General features: G+C 39.9%; 3 protein-coding genes and 1 long non-coding RNA gene across 4 annotated transcripts; 3 read left to right on the forward strand and 1 right to left on the reverse strand.

Annotated features, from left to right (window-relative positions):
- Positions 1-756: 756 nt before the first annotated feature.
- On the forward strand, positions 757-2,356 carry LOC126589210 (G-type lectin S-receptor-like serine/threonine-protein kinase RLK1). Its single transcript, XM_050254415.1, has 2 exons — positions 757-1,560; positions 2,330-2,356. The coding sequence occupies exons 1-2, from the start codon at positions 985-987 to the stop codon at positions 2,354-2,356; spliced, it is 603 nt and encodes a 200-aa protein (XP_050110372.1). The 5' UTR covers positions 757-984.
- Positions 2,357-4,184: 1,828 nt separating this feature from the next.
- On the forward strand, positions 4,185-16,948 carry LOC126588496 (G-type lectin S-receptor-like serine/threonine-protein kinase LECRK3). Its single transcript, XM_050253590.1, has 2 exons — positions 4,185-4,448; positions 15,178-16,948. Exon 2 carries the CDS (start codon positions 15,257-15,259, stop codon positions 16,793-16,795), a length of 1,539 nt encoding a protein of 512 aa, XP_050109547.1. The 5' UTR covers positions 4,185-4,448; positions 15,178-15,256; the 3' UTR covers positions 16,796-16,948.
- On the forward strand, positions 4,515-4,825 carry LOC126588520 (uncharacterized). The gene is made up of 2 exons (XR_007611504.1): positions 4,515-4,697; positions 4,754-4,825. It is a non-coding gene; the product is annotated as an uncharacterized LOC126588520 (long non-coding RNA).
- Positions 16,949-22,195: 5,247 nt separating the features above from the next.
- On the reverse strand, positions 22,196-24,718 carry LOC126588489 (G-type lectin S-receptor-like serine/threonine-protein kinase LECRK3). The gene has a single exon (XM_050253581.1). The coding sequence runs from the start codon at positions 24,629-24,631 to the stop codon at positions 22,241-22,243; it is 2,391 nt and encodes a 796-aa protein (XP_050109538.1). The 5' UTR covers positions 24,632-24,718; the 3' UTR covers positions 22,196-22,240.
- Between the last annotated feature and the right edge of the window lie 16 nt (positions 24,719-24,734).

The raw sequence follows: 24,734 nt of genomic DNA on the forward strand, positions 1-24,734 counted from the left end.
GGGAATAAACAAAGAAGAAATTAATAATTTAAATTCGTTGCTAGTTGTTGGTTTCTAATTTTTATTGTGTGCGCTTTTTCTTATACATTATCCTACGTCTCATTAGTCGTCATTTCTTCACTCTATATCTACCTTCTATCTCTAAAAAAATTTAAAATTAAAAACTAACAAAATGGTTACTGAACGTGCCCTAAGGTATACGTTTTCTCATACTAATGACTTCGTAAACTTGATATCAACACGGAGTTTAAGTTTTGTGGAACCAAAAAGAATTTGAGTTTGTTTTTAATTCCAGGTGCATTTGATCTACACGTGTGACTCCATAAAGTTATGCACTTCTTATTCCCGAGCGATGCTTTATCTAATCTAAATTACGGGAATGAGGGATTCAAGCTCAAGTATGGGATATGAGAGATTCAAACTTAGATGAAGGATTAAAATCACACTGTTATAGCCAACTTGACTACATGTCAGCTTTTATAAACTTAGTTGAATTGTGGAATTTTGTGGACCATGCAGGATTTAGAGTGTAAACTGTAGAAGGTTTATTTACCAAACTCAATTACATATCACTTCTTTCAGAAAAGCTACAAAAACAAGGAATAAAGGTTCGTCCGGTCTTTCTCAAGAAAATTCCAAGCTTTCTCACTTATCATGGTGTTTCACGTTTGAGATGAAAACTAATAGTAGCAAAATGTGATTCATGCCTTTGATCAAATATGCAAAAAGAAAATCTGTTCACACGTAAGACTTTCTCACTCGCACCGAATTGCCGAAAAAAGGAGGCTCGAAGGTGAAAATCTGACATGAAAATTTTATTTGATTGTTGACGAGCACCATCTTACACTGTTACGTGGGAAACAAAATTGAAGTCGTTGTATTCGTCAACTCGTCCGTGCATAAATAGTTGATGATTTTAGCCTGCTTGTTGAAGATTTTACCAGTGTGATCAGTTTGGAGCAAATTATCCTCACCTGAATTACAATGTCTTTTGATGTGCTATATCCTCCCTGCTTCATCCTTTTCGTGTTTTTCCCATTTTCCGCCATGGCTCAAACTTATAGAAACATGTCTTTAGGCTCATCACTCACTGCACAAAATGATAACTCAGCATCCTGGCAATCACCATCTGGTGAATTTGCTTTTGGTTTTCGACAGATTGGAAACGACGGTTTCTTACTAGCCATCTGGTTCAATAAGATACCAGATAAAACCGTAGTGTGGTCAGCCAATGGAAATAGTCTTGTGGCCCAAGGATCCAAAGTTGAACTCACTGCTGATGGCCACTTGCTGCTCAATGATATCGCGATAGGCAATGACACATTCGTTGCTTCAGTAGGTACTGGGATTGTTGCCAACGCAGCCATGCTAGACACTGGAAATTTTGTGCTGGCCAAAGCACATTCAAACGGTTTGTGGGAGAGTTTTGGTCATCCAACCGATACAATCCTACCCCCACAGACTATAAATCAAGGCAGCAGACTATATGCTCCCTATACGTCAACAAATTTGTCACATCCCGGCCCGAGACGGATCACTTCCTGGGCCCGCTCCACCACCGTAGCACGATATTGTCCGTTTTGGGCTTACCATTCTCTCACGGTTTTGTTTTTGGGAACTCACGAGCAACTTCCCAGTGGGTCATCCATCCTGGGAGTGCTCTGGCCTCCTTCTCGCTTAACTTCGGAGTTCCTACAGAACCCGAAGCCAGTGAGCTCCCAAAAGGCCTCGTGCTAGGTAGGGATGAGAATATACATTTAAGGATCACTCCCCTGGGTGATGTGGGATGTCACAATTCGCCCCGACCCTGATATTCCCCGAATACCAGGATAGACACATGCTGGCCGACACCCGAGGGTGACGAAAGCCATTAATTGATACAAAAGCTAAGAATAAGAAGTAAATAAGGGTTATGAATTTAAAATACTAAGAGTTAAAAGTTTTGGAACGTGTTCAGAACATACAACTAAACCTAATCACTAAAAATAATTGAGATAAAATTGAATGAATAAAGAAGTGGGTCCTACATTGAGAGGATCCGAAGATGCTGCTGCGGAAGTGCCTTCACGCCGGGATTAGGTGCCTTGATTCTAAGTTCTGAATGGGGGCGCAAAACAAAGGTGAGTGGACCAAGTTTATATATATAATAATAATAAAACAGTTATCAAGGTACTATCCCCCACAGTTTATATAATGAAAACTACTAGCATAATAAATGATGGATTTAATAAAAATCCTAGCATGCCAAAATATCTCAAAAGCCATATCGCGGAAACTCATCGCGGAAATCAAAACAGTAAACGCATCATAAATGGTCTGGTAAACGCAGTATGCTGCTAGAAAGATCACCGAATAAATATAACTCACGGCCCAATGCCTGCACCTAAGTCTCTGTGCCCGTAGCCAGAGATAACTCCCTCCCGGCCCAGTGCCTGTCACTGTGTCCCTCAGCCTTTTGCTAGGGATTATTTCTCCCGGCCTAATTGGCAACACCAGATCCTCGCCCCAGGCGACATAGTGTCTCATAAATAACCACTTCATAGTATAAAGTCATCCATCGTCTATACTATAAAGAGGGGTTTCGAAAACATGTTCTAGCATCCTATCGTCATCCATCGGATAGTCTACCAGTTTATGGTTTTTATAGAAATAAGATATATCAAAATATAGCTCAATATAGGCTAACAATTTATTCCTCACAAAAACACGAGACGAAAATCAATATATTAAATCAACATGCTTCACATAAATCACTTCATAAATTCGTAGGCATGCTAATTATTTATGCGATTAAACTATAAAATCATGTAATTTTAGAAGGGGTCCACTCACAGTACTTAGTTGCCAAAAGCTGTGCCACTAGCGAAGACGGAAACGTCACAATAATTGCCCCTAAGCACATAAAGAGTTCAATAAATAAAACTATATAATAGCAATTGAATTTGGGAAAACGGACGTTGGAAACGGATTCAGAACGTCGAATTACCCTAAGAAGAGTCCCGGACGAAAACCCGAAAAGTCAACCCTAAAGTCAACGTTGACCGGAGGTCAACGGTCGAATTAGGTCTAACGGGTTTTAGGCTTGAAATCCGGATTAGGGTTTAGGTTAAATAGGATTAGGATCTATTGAGTTTTGGAATTCTAAGGTTTTGGGTCCTAAAGGTTTTGGGTTAAAAGGGTTTAGGGTGAAAAGGGGTGGTTTGGGCTTAAGCCCAAACTCACACACAACACACACACACTCACACACTACACAAACCCTAAAACACACACACACACACGGGCTGCACTAGGGCAGCCCTCACAACACTTCACAAAGGCCCTAAGGCCTTATTAAAGGACAGGGCTTTAAGCCCTTTAAAGGATACCGGCCCAAGGCCCTTCAAAATAAGGCCCGAGGCCTTTGGATTTGGTGGGTCGCCGGACCCAATGGGAGAGAAAATTGGAATTTCGGCCGAAAATCCACACCCGTTTTAAACGGTCATAACTTTGTCAATACTTAACAAAATCAAGTGAAACAAGAACGAAAGTTGTAGCCCTTGAAGAGACGAAGAGAATGGTACATCACACGATGTCTAACTCGCCGTTTTTTGGCCGGAAAATGCCTCGAAAGCCGTCGGACTCGCCGAAAACTAGGTAAGATTCAAATGAGTATAACTTCTTCAATACTCAACAAAATCGGGTGAAACAAAAAGGAAAGTTGTAGTACTCAGGGAGACGAAGAGATTGATACCTTACACGCCGACCAAATCGCCGTGGTTTGGCCGGAAATCGCCTCGAAAGGGGCGGTGCTCGCCGGAGCTCGTGTACAGGGCTTCATGGTTTGACTTCCAAAATGCCAATACTATGGTTGAGTTCGTAGCGACGAGTTAAAGACGATGGTGATGTTGAAATTGTGATTTGATGATTTTAGGATATGGGTTATGGGTGTGTTGTTCGGGAGAGATGAAAGACGAGAGAGAGAGAGATGACTGAGAGTGAGAAAAAGAGAGAGAAGGTCTGAGGGTTTTCGGGAAAAGGAAAGGGAGAGAGTTAGGGTGCTGCCACTTGGCAGTTTAGGAGAGAAAGACAATTTAGATGAACGACTAGGATTTCATTAGGATAAGGGGTAAAAGTGAAAAGTAAGCAAAATTTTGGGAAGAAGAAAAATTTACCTCAAACTTCCGGGTTGGGGTGTTTCAAAATTACTCGAGAGGTAGATTTCTGCTTACACTAGAATCTGAAGGCAATCTCAAGCTTTACACAACAAATTTCTCCCAAGATTATCCCTTTTACGGTTATTGGAATTACACCGATACTCTGCATAGTGGCTTTCAGGTCATCTTCAACCAGTCTGGCTCTGTTTACCTCACTGCAACAAATGGAACAATACTCAAGGTGGTATTACCCTACACATTTTCGAACCAAGATTTATACCAGAGAGCAACTCTTGACTATGATGGAGTCTTGAGGTACTATGTATTTCGGAAAAGCAATGACTATAGTAATGCATGACTCAAGTGGCAAATTGGAATTATGATGTTTGTTCCTTTTGTTTATATTAAGGCATTTGGTTATGCCTTTGGTTTTGGGGGTTGGGAACGGCAGATTAGAGAGAAGAAGAGGGGGGTTGCTATTTTCTATCCTCCATTTGTGCCATCATTCATTCTAAGATATTGTGCTACATTTTGTGGCTTTTGGGAGAGAAGAATTTGATATGTGTTTCTTCTTCTCCATTTGTTCTTTGTATGAGTGAGAGCTATTGGGTGTATATGAGATATTGGGTATGAGAGTTCAACTCTATTTGTAATCTCCATTTTGATATTAGTGGAATTTCCTCGCCGTCTCAGAACTGGACATAGGCTTACGCCGAACCAGTATAAATCCTTGTATCATTTGAATTATTTGTCTTATCATATTTCGCCATTGTAGCTTATTGGTTTCATATTTGACGCTTTTGCACAACAGTTTACAGCTTTGGCATGTTGTTGTTGGAGATTATTTGCTGCCGGAAGAAATTTGAAGAAGACGCCGAGGATGAAAATCAAATGATAGTGAGCCCATGGAAGCCATCAAGGAGATGGAGAAGTACGTGATGATTGCAATGCGGTGCATCGAGGAGGATCCATTGTTGAGGCCCACGATGAAGAATGTCACACTTATGCTTGAAGGTACTGTTAAGTCTCATTTCCACCTGATCCATCCACGTTCATAAATTCGACATTTTAAGTGCTTGCAGTATAATTTCATATTTGTATGTTTGATTTTCACGGATTCCAGTCTAAGCCATGAGTTTGGTGAGTCAGATAGTCCTGAACTTAATCTGTGGTAATTAATGTATAACTATGATAAATCTCGTGTAAGATTAATTCCTCAATAATATATAAAAGAGTTAAGTACAAATAACTACCCAACCTTTTGGGGTCATTCCAAATCGGACATAACCTTTTAAATCATTCCAAATAACTACATAAAGTTTTTTGAAAAAAATGATATTTGTTAGGTTCACTAGCTTTAAGTGATGTTGTGGACAAATATGAAAGCGTGTTTTAACTCTCAAGTTATCTATGGTGCTTTGAATCTCCAAATCAACGCAATTTAGTTAAATAAATTTACGGTTTTACTTGGGGAAAAAGGTTGATTTGGAGGATTAGAGCTTCAAAGACAGCGATTAATGAAAACCTAGTTTAGAATTTGTCCACCTCATCATTTAATTCTAATAACGTCATCACTTAATGTTAGTAAAGTCCTGACTTAACGTCGGTGACCTAACATATGTCTAACTTTCAAAATGTTAGTAGTTACTTGGAATGTTTTAAAAAGTTAAGACTAATTTGGAATAACCCTAAAATGTTTGGTATTTATTCGTACTTAACCCTATATAAAAGGTAGTTATTTGCACTTAACCTCATATAAAAAGAGGGATAATTTCTTATGGGAATTGTTATCAGTACTCAAAAAATCTCAATCTGGACTATTCACAAGTATATTTTTCTTTCTAATTATGAAAGTTTAGAGTGTCAATAACAATTCTCATGTGAAACACGTGCATTTAAGATTAAAATTTGTTCTGTTACATAAACGTTCTTTTGGAAATAAAATAAAATAAAATAAACGTTCGTCTTTGCAAATGTTGCATTTTTGAAACCATTCGGCACCAATCCATCAAACTTCACCCTCTCATACAACACGAGTGCATGATGAGTCTGTTGAGTGCCGAGTGCCATCATACACGCGCCGAGCATAACACTGTTGTGCTAGGATTGCACCAAACCCGTTGGAACCAACTCAAGCTAACCCACAGGAAATTTATCAAATGAAAATGCAAGAACAAAATATAAAAGACACCAAGATTTTAACGAGGTTCCTCAACAGTCAGTGTAACTGGAGTACGTCATCGGAGCAGTAGGAGCTCACCCAATAATCCACTATCAACCAAATGGAAGTTTACAAAGTGTTGGCAATCTCACAACCCAAAACCCCAATACACCCAATAACTCTCACTCACCAAAGAAACAAATAGAGAGGGAAATATAGTGAATAATTTCCTCTCTATACAAAGCTCAAAGCTAATACACAAATACAACTTTGACTGAGTGAGTACCAACAAAGAAAGAAAATCACATTTCTTTCTTCTCTTTCTGCTCTCTACAGCTCTCTTTGCTCTCTCAAAGATGGGCTACTAAAAACAGAAAAATGGTGCACACTTCCTCTCTCTTTCTCACTTCCGTATGCTCACCTTCATCCATCCTCAAACACCTAATAAACAAAACCAATAATAAGGCTACTTGCTAGCCTTTACCTTTTTTCTACAAACATCATCATAACCTTTTTTTCTTTTTCAACAAACATAATGATGTTGTCTACGTTCTTTTGTTTATTTTATTTAGCCAAAAGTTGGCCACTTGGCCACTAATTTAACAATCTCCACCTTGGCCAAGTTCTGAAAATGCCATGATAAGCCAACCAACACAATCGACCCAAAAAATCACTCCCAAACACTAGCAAGAGAACAACTCATGCCGAGCCAAATGCTCCAAAACTCCTACTGCTCATCGCCTTATTTATATATGCAAAATGTGGGCCAAGTTCAAGCAATGAACAAACTTGGCTACATCAACAACCTTAGTCAACATATCAGCGGGGTTGTCTTTAGTTGGAATCTTCTGGAGAATAATCTCTCCTTCACCAACGACTTCACGCACAAGGTGATAACGCACATCTATGTGCTTGGTCCTCTCATGATGAACCTGATACTTAGCCAAATAAATGGCACTCTGACTATCACAATGTACCTCCACCTACTTCTGATCAACCCCCAAATCTCTAATCAGCCCATGTATCCAAATGGCCTCCTCTATAGCTTCAGCAACTACCATATATTCAGCCTCTGTAGTAGACAAGGCAACAGACTACTGCAAAATGGACCTCCAACAAACTGGCCCTTTAGCCATAGTAAACACATAGCCTGTAGTAGACTTCCTTCCATCCAGATCACCTGCATAATCTGAATCAACATAACCAACTGCAAAATGACTAATACCAGAGTCATCTCTCTCAAAGTATAAACCAACATCTCGAGTACCATGGAGATACCTCAATATCCACTTAGCTGCTTGCCAATGCTCTTTACCTGGATTATGCATATATCGACTCACCATGCCAACTGCATGAGCAATATCCGGTCTAGAGCATACCATTGCATACATCAAACTACCAACCAAATTTGCATATGGTATATTTTTCATTTGCAGCTTCTCTTTATCAGTTTTAGGACACTGTAGAGAACTCAATTTAAAATGAGGAGCCAAAGGGGTACTAACCGGTTTGGTTGAATCATGGACTCCAAACTTCCGAATCAACTTCTCAAGGTATTGTCTTTGATTCAAACTGACCAAACCCTTCTTTCTATCTCTAGTGATCTCTATGCCAAGGATCTTCTTCGCTTCACCAAGATCCTTCATCTCAAACTCATTCTTCATTTGCTTCTTCAATTTCTCAATCTCTTCAACATTCTTTGAGGCAATCAACATATCATCAACATATATCAACAAATAAATGAAAGACCCATCTTGCAACTTCTTGAAGTACACACAATGATCATATTGACTTCTAGAATAATTTTGGCCTCTCATAAATTTATCAAACCTCAAATACCATTGTCTTGGAGATTGCTTCAAGCCATAAAATGATTTCTTCAATTTGCAAAACAAATTCTCCTTCCCTTTCACTGTATACCCATCTGGTTGACACATATAGATCTCTTCATTCAAATCACCATGTAGGAAAGCCGTCTTCACATCAAGTTGCATAAGCTCAAGATCATACTGTGCAACAAGAGCTAACATAATGCGAATTGAGGAGTGTTTCACAACTGGAGAAAAGATTTCATTGTAGTCAATGCCCTCCTTTTGTGCATACCCTTTAGCAACTAATCTTGCTTTGAATCTCGCATTACTTTTCTCATCAACATCTTCCTTCTTAGCATACACCCATTTGCAACCGATAGCTTTCTTGCCCTTAGGCAATTTAGCTAACTCCCAAGTCTTGTTCTTCAAGAGAGAATTTATCTCATCACCCATGGCATTGCACCACCTCTCATTCTCCTCACTCTCAATGGCTTCCTCGAAATTGGATGGAATATCATCAATGATAATAGGAAGAGCAAAAGCAACATAGTCACTATACCGAGCTGGCTTGGTAATTTGTCTCTTTCCTTTGTTCTTGGCAATAGACTCTTGAGGTGAAACTTGCTCTTCAACTTGAATAGAATCTTCAAGTTCAACTTCTTCAACATCCTCATGGTCTCCTACTTTTTTACTTGTAGTGGCTTTGACATCAGCGGAAATAGGATTTGAAGTACCAGAGGCAACTTTATCAAGCTCTACCTGTTGGACATCTTTCACATTCTTCTCAGAGTTTCTGAACATACTTTCTTCATCAAATGTCACATCTCTACTAATTACCAGTTTCTTCATCTCTGGACACCAAAACCTGTAACCTTTGACACCACTACTAAAACCAAGAAAGATAGCCTTTTTGGCTCTAGGATCAAGTTTATTTTCAGTTACATGAAAATAAGCAGGCGAACCAAAAATATGAATATAATCATAATCAGTAGAAGGTTTTCCAGTCCATACCTCCATTGGTGTCTTACCCTGAACAGCAGCTGAGGGTAATCGGTTGATGATGTGACATACATAATTAACTGCCTCTGCCCAAAACGACTTGCTCAAACCCGACTAAGACAACATGCATCTAACTTTCTCAAGCAAGGTTCGATTCAATCTTTCTGCAACTCCATTTTGTTGTGGAGTTCCCTGGACACTAAAATGTCTCACAATCCCTTCCTCTTTGCAAACTTTAAAGAAAGGTCGGATGTGTATTCACCACCATTATCCGATCTCAAAATCTTAATCTTTCTCCCAGTCTGGTTCTCAACCATTTTCTTCCAACCTAAGAAAATGCTTAACACTTCACTCTTGTGCTTCATAGTGTAGACACAAGACCTTCTTGAATAATCATCAACAAAGGTCACGAACCAATGTCTACCACTCAAAGAGGGAGTCTTTGTAGGACCCAAACATCCGAATGCACATAATCAAGAATGTCCTTCGTCTGATGTACAGCAGTACCAAACTTCACTCTAGTTTGCTTCCCCAAGACACAATGCTCGCAGAAATCAAGCTTACAAGTCGTGGCACCTTTTAGAAGACCTTTTTTCACAAGCCCTTGTAGAGCTTTCTCACCGGCATGGCCTAATCTCATATGCCACAGTCTAGTAGTATCTGAATCAGATGTGCCTATATTTTCAGAGACTACAGATGCTTCACCTGTCACAGTGCTTCCCTGCAATAAATACAAATGACCACATCGAGGAGCTTTCATCACAACAAGTACACCATAAGTAACTTTCAATGTCTGTTCATCTGAATGAAACCTGAAGCCCTTGGATTCCAAAGTACCTAAAGAAATAAGATTTTTCTTCAAATTCGGTACATACTGAACACCTGTCAACTCTTTAACCATGCCATCATGCAACTTCAAACGAACTGTACCAATCCCTTTTGTTGTGCAAGGATTGTCATCTCCCATGAACACAACACCACCATTAAACTCTTTCAAGCTTGAAAACCAATCCTTGTGAGGAGTCATATGATGAGTACAACTCGTATCCAACACCCATTTAGTAGCACAATCAAATGATGAGGAAGTGGTTAAAGCAAAATCAGAAAAATCTGTTTCAACCTCAGCAACATTAGCTTCAGAACTTTCTTTGCCTTTGGTTTTCAATCTAGGACAATCTTTCTTCCAATGACCCTTATTACGAAAAAAGACACATTCATCCATTTCCAAAGGTTTTCTACCTTTAGAGTTTCCTCTAGGTCGAGACTGTGATTTTTTTCTACTAGAAGATGATCTTCTCTCCGATGATCTACCTCTAACAAATAAAGCTTCAGAGGTACTATCATGATTTTTATCTCTATGCCTCATTTCATAATTCATCAAGGCATTTGACACATCTTCAAATTTCACAGTTTCTTTACCATGCATAATAGTGGTAACAAAATGCTCATAAGAGTCCGGCAAGGAATTCAACAATATTAAGGCCTTATCTTCATCTTTAATATCCTCATCTAAATTTAACAAGTCGGCAATCAACTTATTAAAATCATCAAGGTGTCTAATCATTTTTGTACCTTCTTTGTATTGGAAGCGGTAGAGTTTTTTCTTCAAGTGTAGCCGGTTCTCTGCACTCTTCGTCATATACTTGTCTTCCAATTTTTGCCACAACACATTTGCCAATGTCTCCCGCATCACAAAATACTTCTGAGTTTTTGCAAGGCACAACCGAATTAAGCCCACAAATTTAATTTCTCCCATTCCGGCTTCGACATAGTTTCCGGCTTCTCTCCCAAAGCGGCAAGTAGATCTTGTTGAGCCAATACATCTTTGACCTCACATTGCCACATCCCGAAGTTGTTTGTGCCATCAAACTTTTCAACTTCAAACTTTGCATTTTGCACCGTAGTTCTTGCAAACCCGGAGCTGCTTCCAAAATGATTCTCATCTTGCCCGTCTGACATCTTTGGCAACTAAACAGTACCCAAGAGCAACCAGTGCTCTGATACCAATTGTTGTGCTAGGATAGCACCAAACCCGTTGGAACCAACTCAAGCTAACCCACAGGAAATTTATCAAATGAAAATGCAAGAACAAAATATAAAAGACACCAAGATTTTAACGAGGTTCCTCAACAATCAGTGTAACTGGGGTACGTCCTCGGAGCAGTAGGAGCTCACCCAATAATCCACTATCAACCAAATGGAAGTTTACAAAGTGTTGGCAATCTCACAACCCAAAACCCCAATACACCCAATAACTCTCACTCACCAAAGAAACAAATAGAGAGGGAAATATAGTGAATAATTTACTCTCTATACAAAGCTCAAAGCTAATACACAAATACAACTTTGATTGAGTGAGTACCAACAAAGAAAGAAAATCACCTTTCTTTCTTCTCTTTCTGCTCTCTGCAGCTCTCTATGCTCTCTCAAAGATGGGCTACTAAAAACAGAAAAATGGTGCACACTTCCTCTCTCTTTCTCACTTCCGTATGCTCACCTTCATCCATCCTCAAACACCTAATAAACAAAACCAATAATAAGGCTACTTGCTAGCCTTTACCTTTTTTCTACAAACATCATCATAACCTTTTTTTCTTTTTCAACAAACATAATGATGTTGTCTACCTCATTTTGTTTATTTTATTTAGCCAAAAGTTGGTCACTTGGCCACTAATTCAACAAACACATACTTACACTGTTACACATTTATATAACATGCAAGGCATTTGCAAAACCAAGTTTATTCACTACAACATGAATTCAACTCTTGAATTATTGGTTCTCTTACACTTCATTAGACTAAAATACAAGTAATAAGTTTTCTAAAAATAGTATTGTCTTTAATGGAACTGGTTACAAACTTTTAGTCAAGAATAGAGCTGAAAAGACAATTAATCGACAAGGAAAATATGCACATACAAAATTTTTCACAAAACTTCAATTTAAAAACAGAACTCTTTTCCCAATAAGGAAACCGAACTTACAATAAAAGAGCACTAAAACGTGTTTTGTATTGCATGTTTAGTGAAAAAAATAATAATTAATTTAAAGTTTGTTAAAATGTCTATCTAATGTTTAGGGTTTAGATACAATTTTTTTTTAACCTTCTTGGAACCTTCTTCGCCAAATTCATGGCAATGAAGTGATGAAAGAACATGATTTTCTTTTATCGTGCAATGCGTGTATAATGTGCCGTGGTGATCACATTATCAGTGAAAGAGAGGAACTTTTGAATTTTGAATGGCTACGTTGATTTCAATTGGAGTTCGGTGGAATTAGAAAAAAATTTGATTCGATTTATGTGTAGTTCTAGAAATATATTCAATCAAGACTTTTGACTCCATAAAATTTTCGGACCTAGATTGTCAACCCTCCCCATCACATACCCTTCCCATCCCCTCCTATTTTTGTGGTCACGGTTAAGCCATGTCAACATTTTATATTGATTTTTGTATAGAAATAATAAGACAAACAACAATGAGAATATAAAACGTTGACGTGGCTTAACCGTGACCACAAAAATAAGAGGGGATGAGAAGGGTATGGGATGGGAGAGGGCAGACAATCCAGGTCCAAAATTTTCGATGTCCACTGTCCCACTCAAGAAGAGTGAGACTTCCCTACATGTCGCGTTTTTATATGGTATCACGTTATTAAAATGTAAATTAGAATGTTATGGTAGTGTACCTCTCTAGGTGTATGTAAGTTATTCTCCTGATATTGACTTAAAAATTCTAAAGTTATCTACTTTTTGTTGAATATAAACTTCATCCAGTTGTAGACTTTTGTGAATTTGGAGGATTTTAGAGAAGAAGAGTTACCAAACTCAATTAGAAATCCAGACTTCCTCACAAGTCCATATTCGTTGCTTCATTTCTTCATAGATTTGTGCATGTTCTCAATTGACAGACGGTGGTAAGATTTTTCGTTATCAATAAAGTTTTCTTCTTATCAATAAATTCTTTCATGTACTGTTGAGGTTTTAAAAAAAATAAAAATAAATAAATGGTAAGATGAGTCAAAAGTAAGGCATGATTAAAGAAGCCAAAAAGAAGAATGGGTAGAAAATAATGTTCAAGAATCGAAGTCAAAAAAAGCTGCTTCCATTTACGCATAAAGATAGAGGAATAATTACTCAAAAGTTTGAAGAAGAATTATGTAACATCCCACATCGTCTAGTGGAGCGGATCCTGTAAGCCTTATATATATATATATATATATATATATATATATATATATATATATTCTCATCTCTACCTAGTACGAGGTCTTTTTGGAAGCTCACTGGTTTCAGGTTCCATCAGAACTCCAAAGTTAAGCAAGTTCGCGCGAGAGCAATCCGAAGTTAAGCAAGTTCGCGGGCGAGAGCAATCCCATGATGGGTGACCCACTGGGAAGTTTTCGTGTGAGTTCCTAGAAACAAAACCGTGAGGGCGTGGTCGGGGCCCAAAGCGAACAATATCGTGCTACGGCGGAGTCGAGCTCCGGATGTGGTGGGGGCCCAGGCCAGGATGTGACAATTTGGTATCAGAGTCAATCACTGGTCGGAAGTGTGCTGACGAGGACGTCGGGCTCTTAAGGGGGTGGATTGTAACATCCCACATCGCCCAGAGGAGTGGATCTTGTAAGCCTTATATATATTTTCATCTTTACCTAGCATGAGGCTTTTTGGGAGCTCACTGGCTTCAGGTTCCATCGGAACTCCGAAGTTAAGCGAGTTTGCGCGAGAGCAATCCCATGATGGGTGACCCACTAGGAAGTTCTTGTGTGAGTTCCAAAAAACAAAACCGTGAGGGCGTGGTCGGGGCTCAAAGCGGATAATATCGTGTTACGACGGAGTCGAGCCCGGAATGTGGTGGGTGCCCAGGCCGGGATGTGACAAATTACACCCAATAACTTGTCCCGTTGTCGAAAAATTAAAGAATCTTGCATGAGCTAAGAAGTTGATATTTGCTCTCTATTGTCAGTTGGTATGAGGAATGGCTTCAACTTTATTGATGGTATTAAAGCAGGTATGCTACCTGTAAACCCTAACGGCCATACCAACTCTATGTCACACATAAACAATTATATGAAAATTTTATTTTATTATTGGATGTTTTAGTGCCCCTCCATTTGATTATTTGGTAATTGATGTTTAGTTCTCTAACATGCAAAGACTTTTATGTCGTTGGACTCGTCAACTGGTCGTTTACATAAAATATAGTTCAACCGATATTGAGTCTATTTATTGAAGATTTTAGTAAGGTTTGATCGGAGCAAATTACCATCTCACCTTAATTTCCATGGCTTTTGATGTTCGATATCTTCTCTTCTTCTTCCTTTTCATGTTTCTACCATTTTCCACCACTGCTCAAACTCATAGAAACATATCTTTAGGCTCATCACTCACCGCACAAAATGATAACTCATCTTGGCGGTCACCATCTGGTGATTTCGCTTTCGGTTTTCGACAGATTGGAAACAACGGTTTCCTACTAGCCATCTGGTTCGATAAGATACCGGAGAAAACCATTGTGTGGTCAGCCAATGGGAAAAATCTTGTGCCACAAGGATCGAAAGTTGAGCTCACTGCAGAAGGCCAGTTTAGCCTTAGTGACATTGCAACGGGCAAAAGCACATGGATTGCTTCTGCTGCTGGTACTGGAGTTGCACATGCAGCCATGCTAGACACCGGAAACTTTGTGCTGGCCACCTCAAATTCAAGCAGTTTGTGGGAGAGTTTTAGTCATCCAACCGATACAATTTTACCCTCACAAACTCTAAATCAAGGCAGCAGACTCTATGCTCACTACACGTCAACAAATTGTTCGAGAGGTAGATTCATGTTTGCAGTACAAAAAATTGGAAATCTTGTGCTTTACACAACAAATTTCCCACAAGATTATCCTTATTTCGGTTATTGGAATTACACCGATACTCTGGGAAGAGGCTTTCAGGTAGTCTTCAACCGGTCTGGTTCTGTTTACCTTACTGATAGGAATGGAGCGATACTTAATGTGGTATTATCCTCTATGTTTTCAAACCAAGATTTGTACCAGAGAGCAACTCTTGACTATGATGGAGTTTTGAGGCACTATGTTTTTCGTAAAAACAATGGCTCGAGTGGCGGAACATGGTCTACATTGTCCTTCATACCTTCGAACATCTGCATGAGTATCTTGCAACCAAAAGGCGGGGGCACGTGTGGCTTTAACAGCTTATGTAAACATGACCAAGGCCGACCGGTTTGCCAGTGCCCACCTGGTTATACCTACATAGATCCAGATGATATGTTGAAAGGCTGCAAACCTAACTTTGCTCCCCAAAGCTGTGATGAGGCCTCATCGGAGAGTGATCTTTTCTATATGCAAGAGATGCAAAATGCGTATTGGCGTGTAAATGAATATGACAAGTTTCAAGACATAACTGAGGATTGGTGCAGGCAGACATGCCTAGCTGATTGCTTCTGTGCAGTTGCCGGTTTTAGAACTGGTAACTGTTGGTTGAAAGGAGGTCCTCTTCTCAATGGGAGGATCGACGCAAATTATAGCGGGAAAGTATTAATCAAAATAAGGAAAGATAAATCTACTTCCAGATCAGCTGGCGCTGCAAAGAACAAAAAGAAGAAAGAATATGATTCAACTTTGATTGTAGTTGGATCAGTGCTCTTGAGTAGCTTGGGGGTTCTCAATTTCATCTTGCCCTTAATAACCTATATGGTTGTTTCTCGCATTTATTCTCGAAAAGCTAAGGTGATTCCACCCTATGGGGTTATGGCAGGCATGAATTTGAAGTGTTTCACTTATGACGAGATAAAAGATGCTACAGACAAATTCAAGGAAGAACTAGGACGCGGTGCATCTGCAACTATTTTTAAAGGAGTTTTAGCGTCCGATAATGGGATTGGAAAGTGTGTTGCTGTCAAAAGTTTAGACTCGAAGGTTAGAGGAAATGATTTGGAATTCAATGCTGAAGTGAGTGCAATTGGCAGAACAAGTCACAGAAATCTAGTCCAACTACTTGGGTTTTGTAACGAGGGTGAGCACCGAATGCTTGTGTATGAGTTCATGAGCAATGGATCTTTAGCGAGCTTTGTTTTTGGAGAGTCGAGGCCAAAGTGGTGCCAGAGAAGGCATATTGTCTTGGGAATCGCAAGAGGGCTCTTGTATATGCATGAGGAGTGCAGCAGCCAGATTGTACATTGTGACATCAAGCCTCAAAACATTCTTCTCGACGACTCTTTCACCGCAAGAATTGCTGACTTTGGATTAGCCAAGCTTTTGAGAATGGACCAGACTCGAACCACAACTGGAATCAGGGGAACGAAAGGGTATGTGGCCCCGGAATGGTTCAAAAACTTGCCTATCACAGTGAAGGTGGATGTTTACAGCTTTGGCATTTTGTTGTTGGAGATTATTTGCTGCCGGAAGAAATTTGAAAAAGACGCTGAGGATGAAAATCAAATGATACTGGCTGATTGGGCTTACGATTGCTACAAGGATAAAAAACTGCACCTTCTATTTCCGAATGATGGTGAGGCGAAGAAAGACATCAAGGAGATGGAGAAGTACGTGATGATTGCAATACGGTGCATCGAAGAGGATCCATTGCTGAGGCCTACGATGAAGAATGTCACACTGATGCTCGAAGGTAATGTTGAAGTCTCAGTTACTCCTGATCCATCCTCTTTCACAAATTCGGCACTTTGAGTACTTTCAGTTATAGTTCCATGCTTCTGTATGTATGATGATCAAGCACTCCAGTCTAAGCCATCAGCTTGCCGTTGGTCAGATAGTCTTTTAACTTAATATGCAGTAATTAATGTGTCGCAATTATAAATCTCATTTGAGTTGTCTCAATAAAAAGAGGGATATATTCTTCTTTGTTCAATATGTGCATTCAAAAGAAAAGAATTTCTCTGTAATTTCTTTTCTGTTTGCCAACTAAATTAATGCAAAGAGTTTTATATGTTATCAGCTTTTCTTCTTGCATATTTAAGCGCTTAAATCAGCTTCATCTCGAATGTGAAACAGAATGGTAGGTTTCCGGCATACTTTACTAGGCTTGAGAGGTTCTGCAGTAAGTGAGAAAGTACTTGCGTACAAAAAAATACACAAATTTTTTATAGCTCAAAGAAATTGATTATAATCTGAAGCACCTAAAATATTGAACTTATGAAAGAAGATGGATCGGGTGGAGTTGAGACAACAGTTCCTTCAAGCATGAATGTGATTTTCTTCATCGTGGGTCTGAGCGACGGGTTCTCCTGAATGCACCGTATTGCAATCATAACATACTTCTCAATTTTCATCACGTCAAGCATTTCCCCACTGTTCTTGAATAGCAGCTGCAGTTTCTTAGGCTTATAGCAATCGTATGCCCAATAAGCTAATATCATTTGATCTTTATCCTCTGCCATTGCGTTAAAATGCTTCCTGCAAAAATAATTCCTAACAACAAAATACCGTAACTGTAAACATCAACCTTGGCCTTGATAGGCAAGCTTTTGAACCATCCAGGGGCCACATACCCTTTCGTTCCCCTGATTCCAGTCGTAGTTTGAGTCTGGTCTATTCTCAAAATCTTGGCTAATCAGAATCAGAAATTCTTGGCAATAGTCATCAAGAAGAATGTTTTGAGGCTTGATGCCACAATGTACAATTTGGCTGCTACACTCCTCATGCAAATACAAAAGACCTTTTGCTATTCCCAATGCAATTTGCCTTCTTTGGTGCCAGTTTGTCATTGAATCTTCGAAGCAAGGAAGCTTGCTAGAGAGCCATTGCTCATAAACTCATATACAAGAATTTGACAGCAACACACTTTCCAGTTCCACCATCAGACGCTAAGACCCCTTTGAAAACTGTTACAGAAGCACCGCGGCCTAGTTCTTCCTCAACTCTATTTGTAGCATCATTTAGCTCCTCACAAACGGAACACTTCAAGTTCATATCTGACATGACTGGTTAAGGCTGAATGACCTTAACTTTTCTAGAATAGATTCGAGAAACAACCAAATAATTTCTCAATGGTAGGAGGAAGTTCAGAACCCCTGAGCTACTCAGGAGTAGTGATCCAACAAGGATCACTGTTGAGTTGTCTTTATTTTTTGTGTCGCATCTCCACCCGATCTTCGAGTAGAATTTTCATTCCCGAATTTTTATCAGAAGTTTTTCACTAACAACCTCCGATGTCAAAATTTGCCACAACACAAAAACAATCATCCAAGCAATTCTGTCTGCACCAGTCCTTTCATTTTCTAATTGTTTCACCTGAAAAGCATTTAAAAACATATAAGCATTAGAATTCAAATACTTGCCGACTCAGAAAACCATGAAATTGGATACTATATACTCATGTCTTAAAGTCCCCACCCTCCGCCTGGAGGCCGGCCAAAGGAAACCTCATAAAAGTAAGGATCAACAAACCTAGCAATCCTTACTCTTTAGTGATGAAATAGTTGTATCCACATTCCATCTCTGTGTGAAATAATGACATGTCAACTCATACTAGAAGTTCCTAAAAAGGCAGTTGAATGGAGGGTAAAACATTGGCAACAATAGCCGTACTTCTAAAGAGACTGTTTTTGCAGCGTGAGCTCTCTCCAACCTAGCCTCTTGGTGCAAGTTCTTAAAACAAGCAAATACAGTAATTCGTGAACTAACGATAATATTATCCAAATTCAAACTAGCAAAAGTATTGAAAACAACGAACCAAAAAAAACAATGCTACGTATGCTTAAATGAGTAAATCTAAACGATTCCACCAGAGTAATAGATATTGTACACATAAGTTGCTTAGCTTTAATCTGTTATTTCGAATTCATGTAGTACTCTGTGGCACATTCTTCACCCCTCAACCCCAAATTACGGCCAACCTGTTCAGATTTCAGGTCCAAACTTCTCATTGTAGAAGCCTTGCCTTACAAGAACATGAATGATAAGACTACCACATGTGAGTCCAGATTAAAATTCCACATACATGTTCTTCTTGGGTAAGTTTTATTTTAAATCAATACAGCTAAGATTGACAGAATATTTTTTCACGCCATGATAAAATAACGTATATTATCTCAGCAGTTTGGATACATCTTAAAGAAACAGTTAAGAATTGCACAGAATTGCAGAACCAGAAGATTAACTTACAGGAATGGGAACTCTAGCCTCTTCAAACAAGGGTTTATAATCGGTGGGGTCTTGTAGCTTGGATTTAACTTTAATATCTCACCTGAATATCATCAAGAAAACAATAATCATGCAATGCATAATATAACATACAGGAAGGTATAGTCTAAGAAAGCTGTCAATTTGATGCCTAGAGGATTTGTGGTGCAGACCTTGAGGTGCTGATAGTAAGTCCACATGATTTCCCAATCCGATGGGCATAAAAATGCCTAAAACCGTGAGAGATCAACAAAAGTTGGTAACTTTTATTTTGTACATTTTCACTTCAAATGACCAAACACTTCTAAATTTCAGTATTTCACTAATTATGCCAAGACAACGAACACAAAATTAAGTAGACAAGAGACAATTGCAAATGGGATTTAATTTCCCAAGTACTTGGTTTCAATGGAACTGCAAATGGCTGACCTTAATCAAAGAACTCATTGAACTCTACAGTAAAAAAGGTCGTACCCAGTGCACAAGGCTCCCGCTTTACGCAGAGTCTGGGAAAGGTGAATGTCGGCTAGCCTTACCCCCATTTATGGAGAGGCTGCTCCCAAATTGAACTCTACAGTAATTAAAAAAAAAAAATGCCTATTTAATAAACCCCACTAGATCAATTTCTCTTCTTTTCTATTATTTTCCTGAGGTTCCTCAGCAGCCAAACAAAACTTTCTTGGAAAGGACAAGACAACCTGCCTGCCTTAAACTATAGGAAATACAGAGAGAGAGAGAGAGAGAGAGAGAGAGAGAGAGAGAGAGAGAGAGAGAGAGAGAGAGAGAGAGAGAATACCAGTGCAAGGATTGAGGAGAGAGATGATCCGAACGCTGCATTCTGGGAGTGTAGAATAGCAAGTTGCAACTCAATTGCTCTGCTCTTCTGATAAGTGTAAAGTTTCAGAGATATGAAAAGCGCACAGAAACTCTTCCATTCCATGGAGGTTTTGACGCACCAAAAAATAATCCAAACAACGTGAAAAGTCCAAAAACATCTGCTTTTCGAATATGGCAACAACAAATTATCTTTTAACAGGTGAATCACAAATTCTCCAATCACTTTTTTTAATTAAATGACGCTTCATTTTTTTTAACTTTCTTGCATCTAAAATAACACAAATTGCTTCCTTCTTTTAACTTTCTCGCATCTAAAGTAACACAAATTCCGTCCTCTGTCAGGTTTACATCATGCACTACTATTTAATTTTCAAGTCAACTGTGTTGAGTCCGTCGTCTTCACAAACGACTAAGTAAACGTTGAATCATGGTAGATTTGCAGTTGGAGGTATTTGTCATTCGGGGTAAGGGATGCAAAGTCTTTTTAAATCTTAATATGCAAGCAGCCCAATTACTTGGAAACTGCCTTCTTTGAATACTTCAAAGAGATGAAACTGTAGAATTATCAGAGACGGGCCATACGGCCCACTCCCAACAATACCGATATTGTCCCCAACTTGGTAATTACCACCTGCACAATCCGTCAGGTGTGGGGTTTTATCACAAAATGCCTCGGTAATAGTTGGAGTGTGATTATGATATTTAAACTCTTATTTTTCCATTGATACGGTCGATGTGGGACATTTCAATACGCCCCCTCACGTGGGACCCAATTAGTGGGTCACACGTGGGAGATCCACACATCGACAATCACAACCACGTGGAGCCAAGGGGACTCACCCTACACGCAGGGCCAAGGGACCCACCATCATCGCGCGGGGTCAAGGGGACCCACCCATCACGTGACAGTACGGTACGGGATCGACAATCACAACCACGTGGAGCCAAGGGAACTCACCCTACACGCAGGGCCAAGGGACCCACCATCATCGCGCGGGGTCAAGGGGACCCACCCATCACGTGACAGTACGGTACGGGATCGACAATCACAACCACGTGGAGCCAAGGGAACTCACCCTACACGCAGGGCCAAGGGACCCACCATCATCGCGCGGGGTCAAGGGGACCCACCCATCACGTGGCAGTACGGTACGGGCCCGCTCCCTGGCTCTGATACCATGTAGAATTATCAGAGACGGGCCATACGGCCCACTCCCAACAATACCGATATTGTCCCCAACTTGGTAATTATCACCTGCACAATCCGTCAGGTGTGGGGTTTTATCACAAAAGGCCTCGGTAATAGTTGGAGTGGGATTATGATATTTAAACTCTTATTTTTCCATTGATACGGTCGATGTGAGACATTTCAATACGCCCCCTCACGTGGGACCCAATTAGTGGGTCACACGTGGGAGATCCACACATCGACAATCACAACCACGTGGAGCCAAGGGATACCATGTAGAATTATCAGAGACGGGCCATATGGCCCACTCCCAACAATACCGATATTGTCCCCACTTAACCACCTGCACAATCCGTCAGGTGTGGGGTTTTATCACAAAAGGCCTCGGTAATAGTTGGAGTGGGATTATGATATTTAAACTCTTATTTTTCCATTGATACGGTCGATGTGGGACATTTCAATAGAAACATCAATGCTGCTCTGACTCTAGTTTTAAATTCAAGTCTTTCCTCTCGTCCAATCTACTCTTTTTTGTAGAATTTAGTGTGAGAATGTTTCCAAGTAATGCACAGTTAAAGATTGCATCAATCAGATGCCATGATAAATAAACTCACGATTGAATGAATCAATAACACATTAGACCTGTACAAAGAAAAATGAGACCAACTGAGAATTCCATTCGGGTTCACGACTCGTTTGGTGAATAAAAACTGAGGTTTTGAAGAAGAGATCGGTTGATCAAAACTAAACAATTTAAAGCGTTCGGCAGGCCTCTCGCTGGAACAAGAAGAAAACATTGGAAAAGAAAAATTGTTCGGTGTTTGTCGGCTGAAAAGACCTTTGTAGCAGTACTAATCCACTGAAAAAAGGTTTTAACAGAAATAAATTGTAATCTTGAATGCACATGTTGGACAAATAAAAACTAAAACTTTTGATAAACATAAGAAATGGATAATTGGAAGCACTTAAAGTATTGAACTTATGAAAGAAGATGGATCGGGAGGAGCTGAGACTTCGACAGTTCCTTCGAGCATCAATGTGACTTTCTTCATGGTAGGTCTGAGCAACGGATCCTCCTGAATGCACCATATTGCAATCATCACATACTTCTCCATCTCCTTCATGTCGTGCATTGCCTCATCATCATTCTTCAATAGCTGGTGCAGCTCATTCTGCTTATAGCAATCGTACGCCCAATCAGCTAGTATCATTGGATCTTCATCCTCTGCTGCTGCCTCGAAATGCTTCTTACAGAAAATAATCTCTAACAACAAAATTCCGTAGCTATAAATATCAACCTTGGCTGTGATAGGCAACCTTTTCCACCATTCAGGGGCCACATAACCTTTTGTTCCCCTGATTCCCGTCATGGTTAGAGTCTGGTCGATTCTCAAAAGCTTTGCTAAACCGAAGTCAGAAATTCTTGCAGTGAAAGAGTCATCAAGAAGAATGTTTTGAGGCTTGATGTCACAATGCACGATTTGGCTGCTACACTCCTCGTGCAAATAAAACAGCCCTCTTGCAATTTCCAAGGCGATTTTCCTCCTTTGATACCAGTTTGGCATCGACTCTCCAAAGAGGAAGCTCGCTAAAGATCCGTTGCTCATAAACTCGTACACCAGAATTCGGTGCTCTCCCTCGTAACAAAATCCAATTAGCTGGACTAAATTTCTGTGGTTTGTTCGGCCAATAGCACTCACTTCCGCTTTAAATTCCAAATCATTTTCTCTGACCCTAGAGTCTAAGCTTTTGACAGCAACGCTCTTCCCATTATCAGAGGCTAGAACTCCTTTGAAGACTATTGCTGAAGCACCCCGTCCTAGTTCTTCCTCGAATTGGTTTGTAGCATTGTTTAGCTCCTCATAAGTGAAATGCTTCAAATTCATACCAGAGATGACTGGATAAGGTTGAATCACCTTCACTTTTCTCGAATAGGCTCGCGAAACAACCAAATAAGTTATCAATGGTAGGAGGAAGTTTAGAACCGCAGAGCCACTCAGGATGACTGGTCCGAAAAGGATCGAAGTTTTATTGTCTTTCTTTTCTGTGTTGGAACCTCCACCTGATTTCACAGTCGAATTTTGTTTCCCAAATTTTATCAGAGTTTTTCCAGTAAAACTGGGGTCAGTCCTCCCATTTGACAAAGGGAGTCTCTTCTTAACACACTCTCCGGTTCTGAAAAATGCCCCGGCACAAAAACAATCATCTAGGCAATTCTGTTTACACCAATCCTCAGTTACCCCCAGAAACTGCGCGTAATCTCCACCCGGATAATCTGTGTTTTGTAGCTCTTGGAAATCGAAAAGATCTGTTTCCTCCTTTGACGCTTCACCACAACTCTGTGAGGCAAAGTTTTGCTTGCATCCTCTGCGCTCATCCTTTGGATCAATAAAGGAGTAACCATTTGGGCAGTGGCAAGTCGGTCCTTGATCTTCAAGCGTGCACAAGCTGTTTAAGCCACATGCACCACCGCCGAAAGAATCCAAAATTGACACGCAGATGTTTGGAGGTACGAATGAGGAAGTGGACCAAGCCTGCGGCCATCTTCGGGCACTTTTTGGGTAAACATAGTGCCTAAATACTCCATCATACTCTAGTGTTGCTCTCTGGTAGAAATCTTGCACTGAAACCGTATTGGATGATATGGAACTGAGTAAGCTTCCGTTCTTGGATGTAACGTAAATAAGGCCAGACTGGTTGAAGATGACCCGAAACCCAATATTTGGATTTTCCACTGCCCAATAAGCTTTATTGTTGTAGTTTTGTGGGAAATTTGTAGTATAAAGTACAAGATTCCCATCAGGTTGTAGTGAAAACAGGAATCTACCACTCGAGTAATTTGTTGCCGTGTAGCGCGCATAGAGTATGAAGCCCAGATTTAGAGTTTGTGAGGGTAGAATTGTATCGGTTGGATAACTAAAGCTCTCCCACACATTGGATGAACTTCGATTCGCCAGCACAAAATTTCCGGTGTCTAGCATGGATGCATAGGCAACTCCACTACCGGCAGATTGAGTGTACCATATTCGCTTGCCAGTTGCATCATTGAGAATAAACTCTCCATCGACCGTAAGCTCCACTTTGGATCCCTTTGGCACTAGATTATCCCGATTGGCTGCCCAGACAATAGTTTTATTTGGTATCTCATCGAACCAAATGGCTAGTAGGAACCCATCTTTTGCTACTTCTCGAAAGCCGAAAGCAAATTCACCAGATGGTGATGCCCAGGATGAGTCATCATCTTTTAGTGCAGTGAGGGATGAGCCCAAATAAATGTTTTTGGAAGTTTGAGCTAGGGTGGAAAATGGTAGAAACATTAAAAGGAAGAAGAGAAGATTTATCAGTGGACAAGCCATGGCAAAATTACAGAGGGACTCTGCTTCAATCAATTGCAATGTTTTATTTCATCCACTTCAAGTATGAAATAAAAAACTTAGCTGCTGGATGACGATGTGATTT

Source organism: Malus sylvestris, chromosome 11, assembly GCF_916048215.2.
Source record: "Malus sylvestris chromosome 11, drMalSylv7.2, whole genome shotgun sequence".
NCBI classification, from domain to species: Eukaryota; Viridiplantae; Streptophyta; class Magnoliopsida; order Rosales; family Rosaceae; genus Malus; species Malus sylvestris.

Coding starts and splice junctions, on each gene's coding strand:
- LOC126589210 (XM_050254415.1), top strand. CDS start 985: ATGTCTTTTGATGTGCTATATCCTCCCTGCTTCATCCTTTTCGTGTTT. Junction 1,561..2,329: donor CCTGGGCCCGCTCCACCACC/GTAGCACGATAT, acceptor TGGTAAACGCAG/TATGCTGCTAGAAAGATCAC.
- LOC126588496 (XM_050253590.1), top strand. CDS start 15,257: ATGAGTATCTTGCAACCAAAAGGCGGGGGCACGTGTGGCTTTAACAGC.
- LOC126588489 (XM_050253581.1), bottom strand. CDS start 24,631: ATGGCTTGTCCACTGATAAATCTTCTCTTCTTCCTTTTAATGTTTCTA.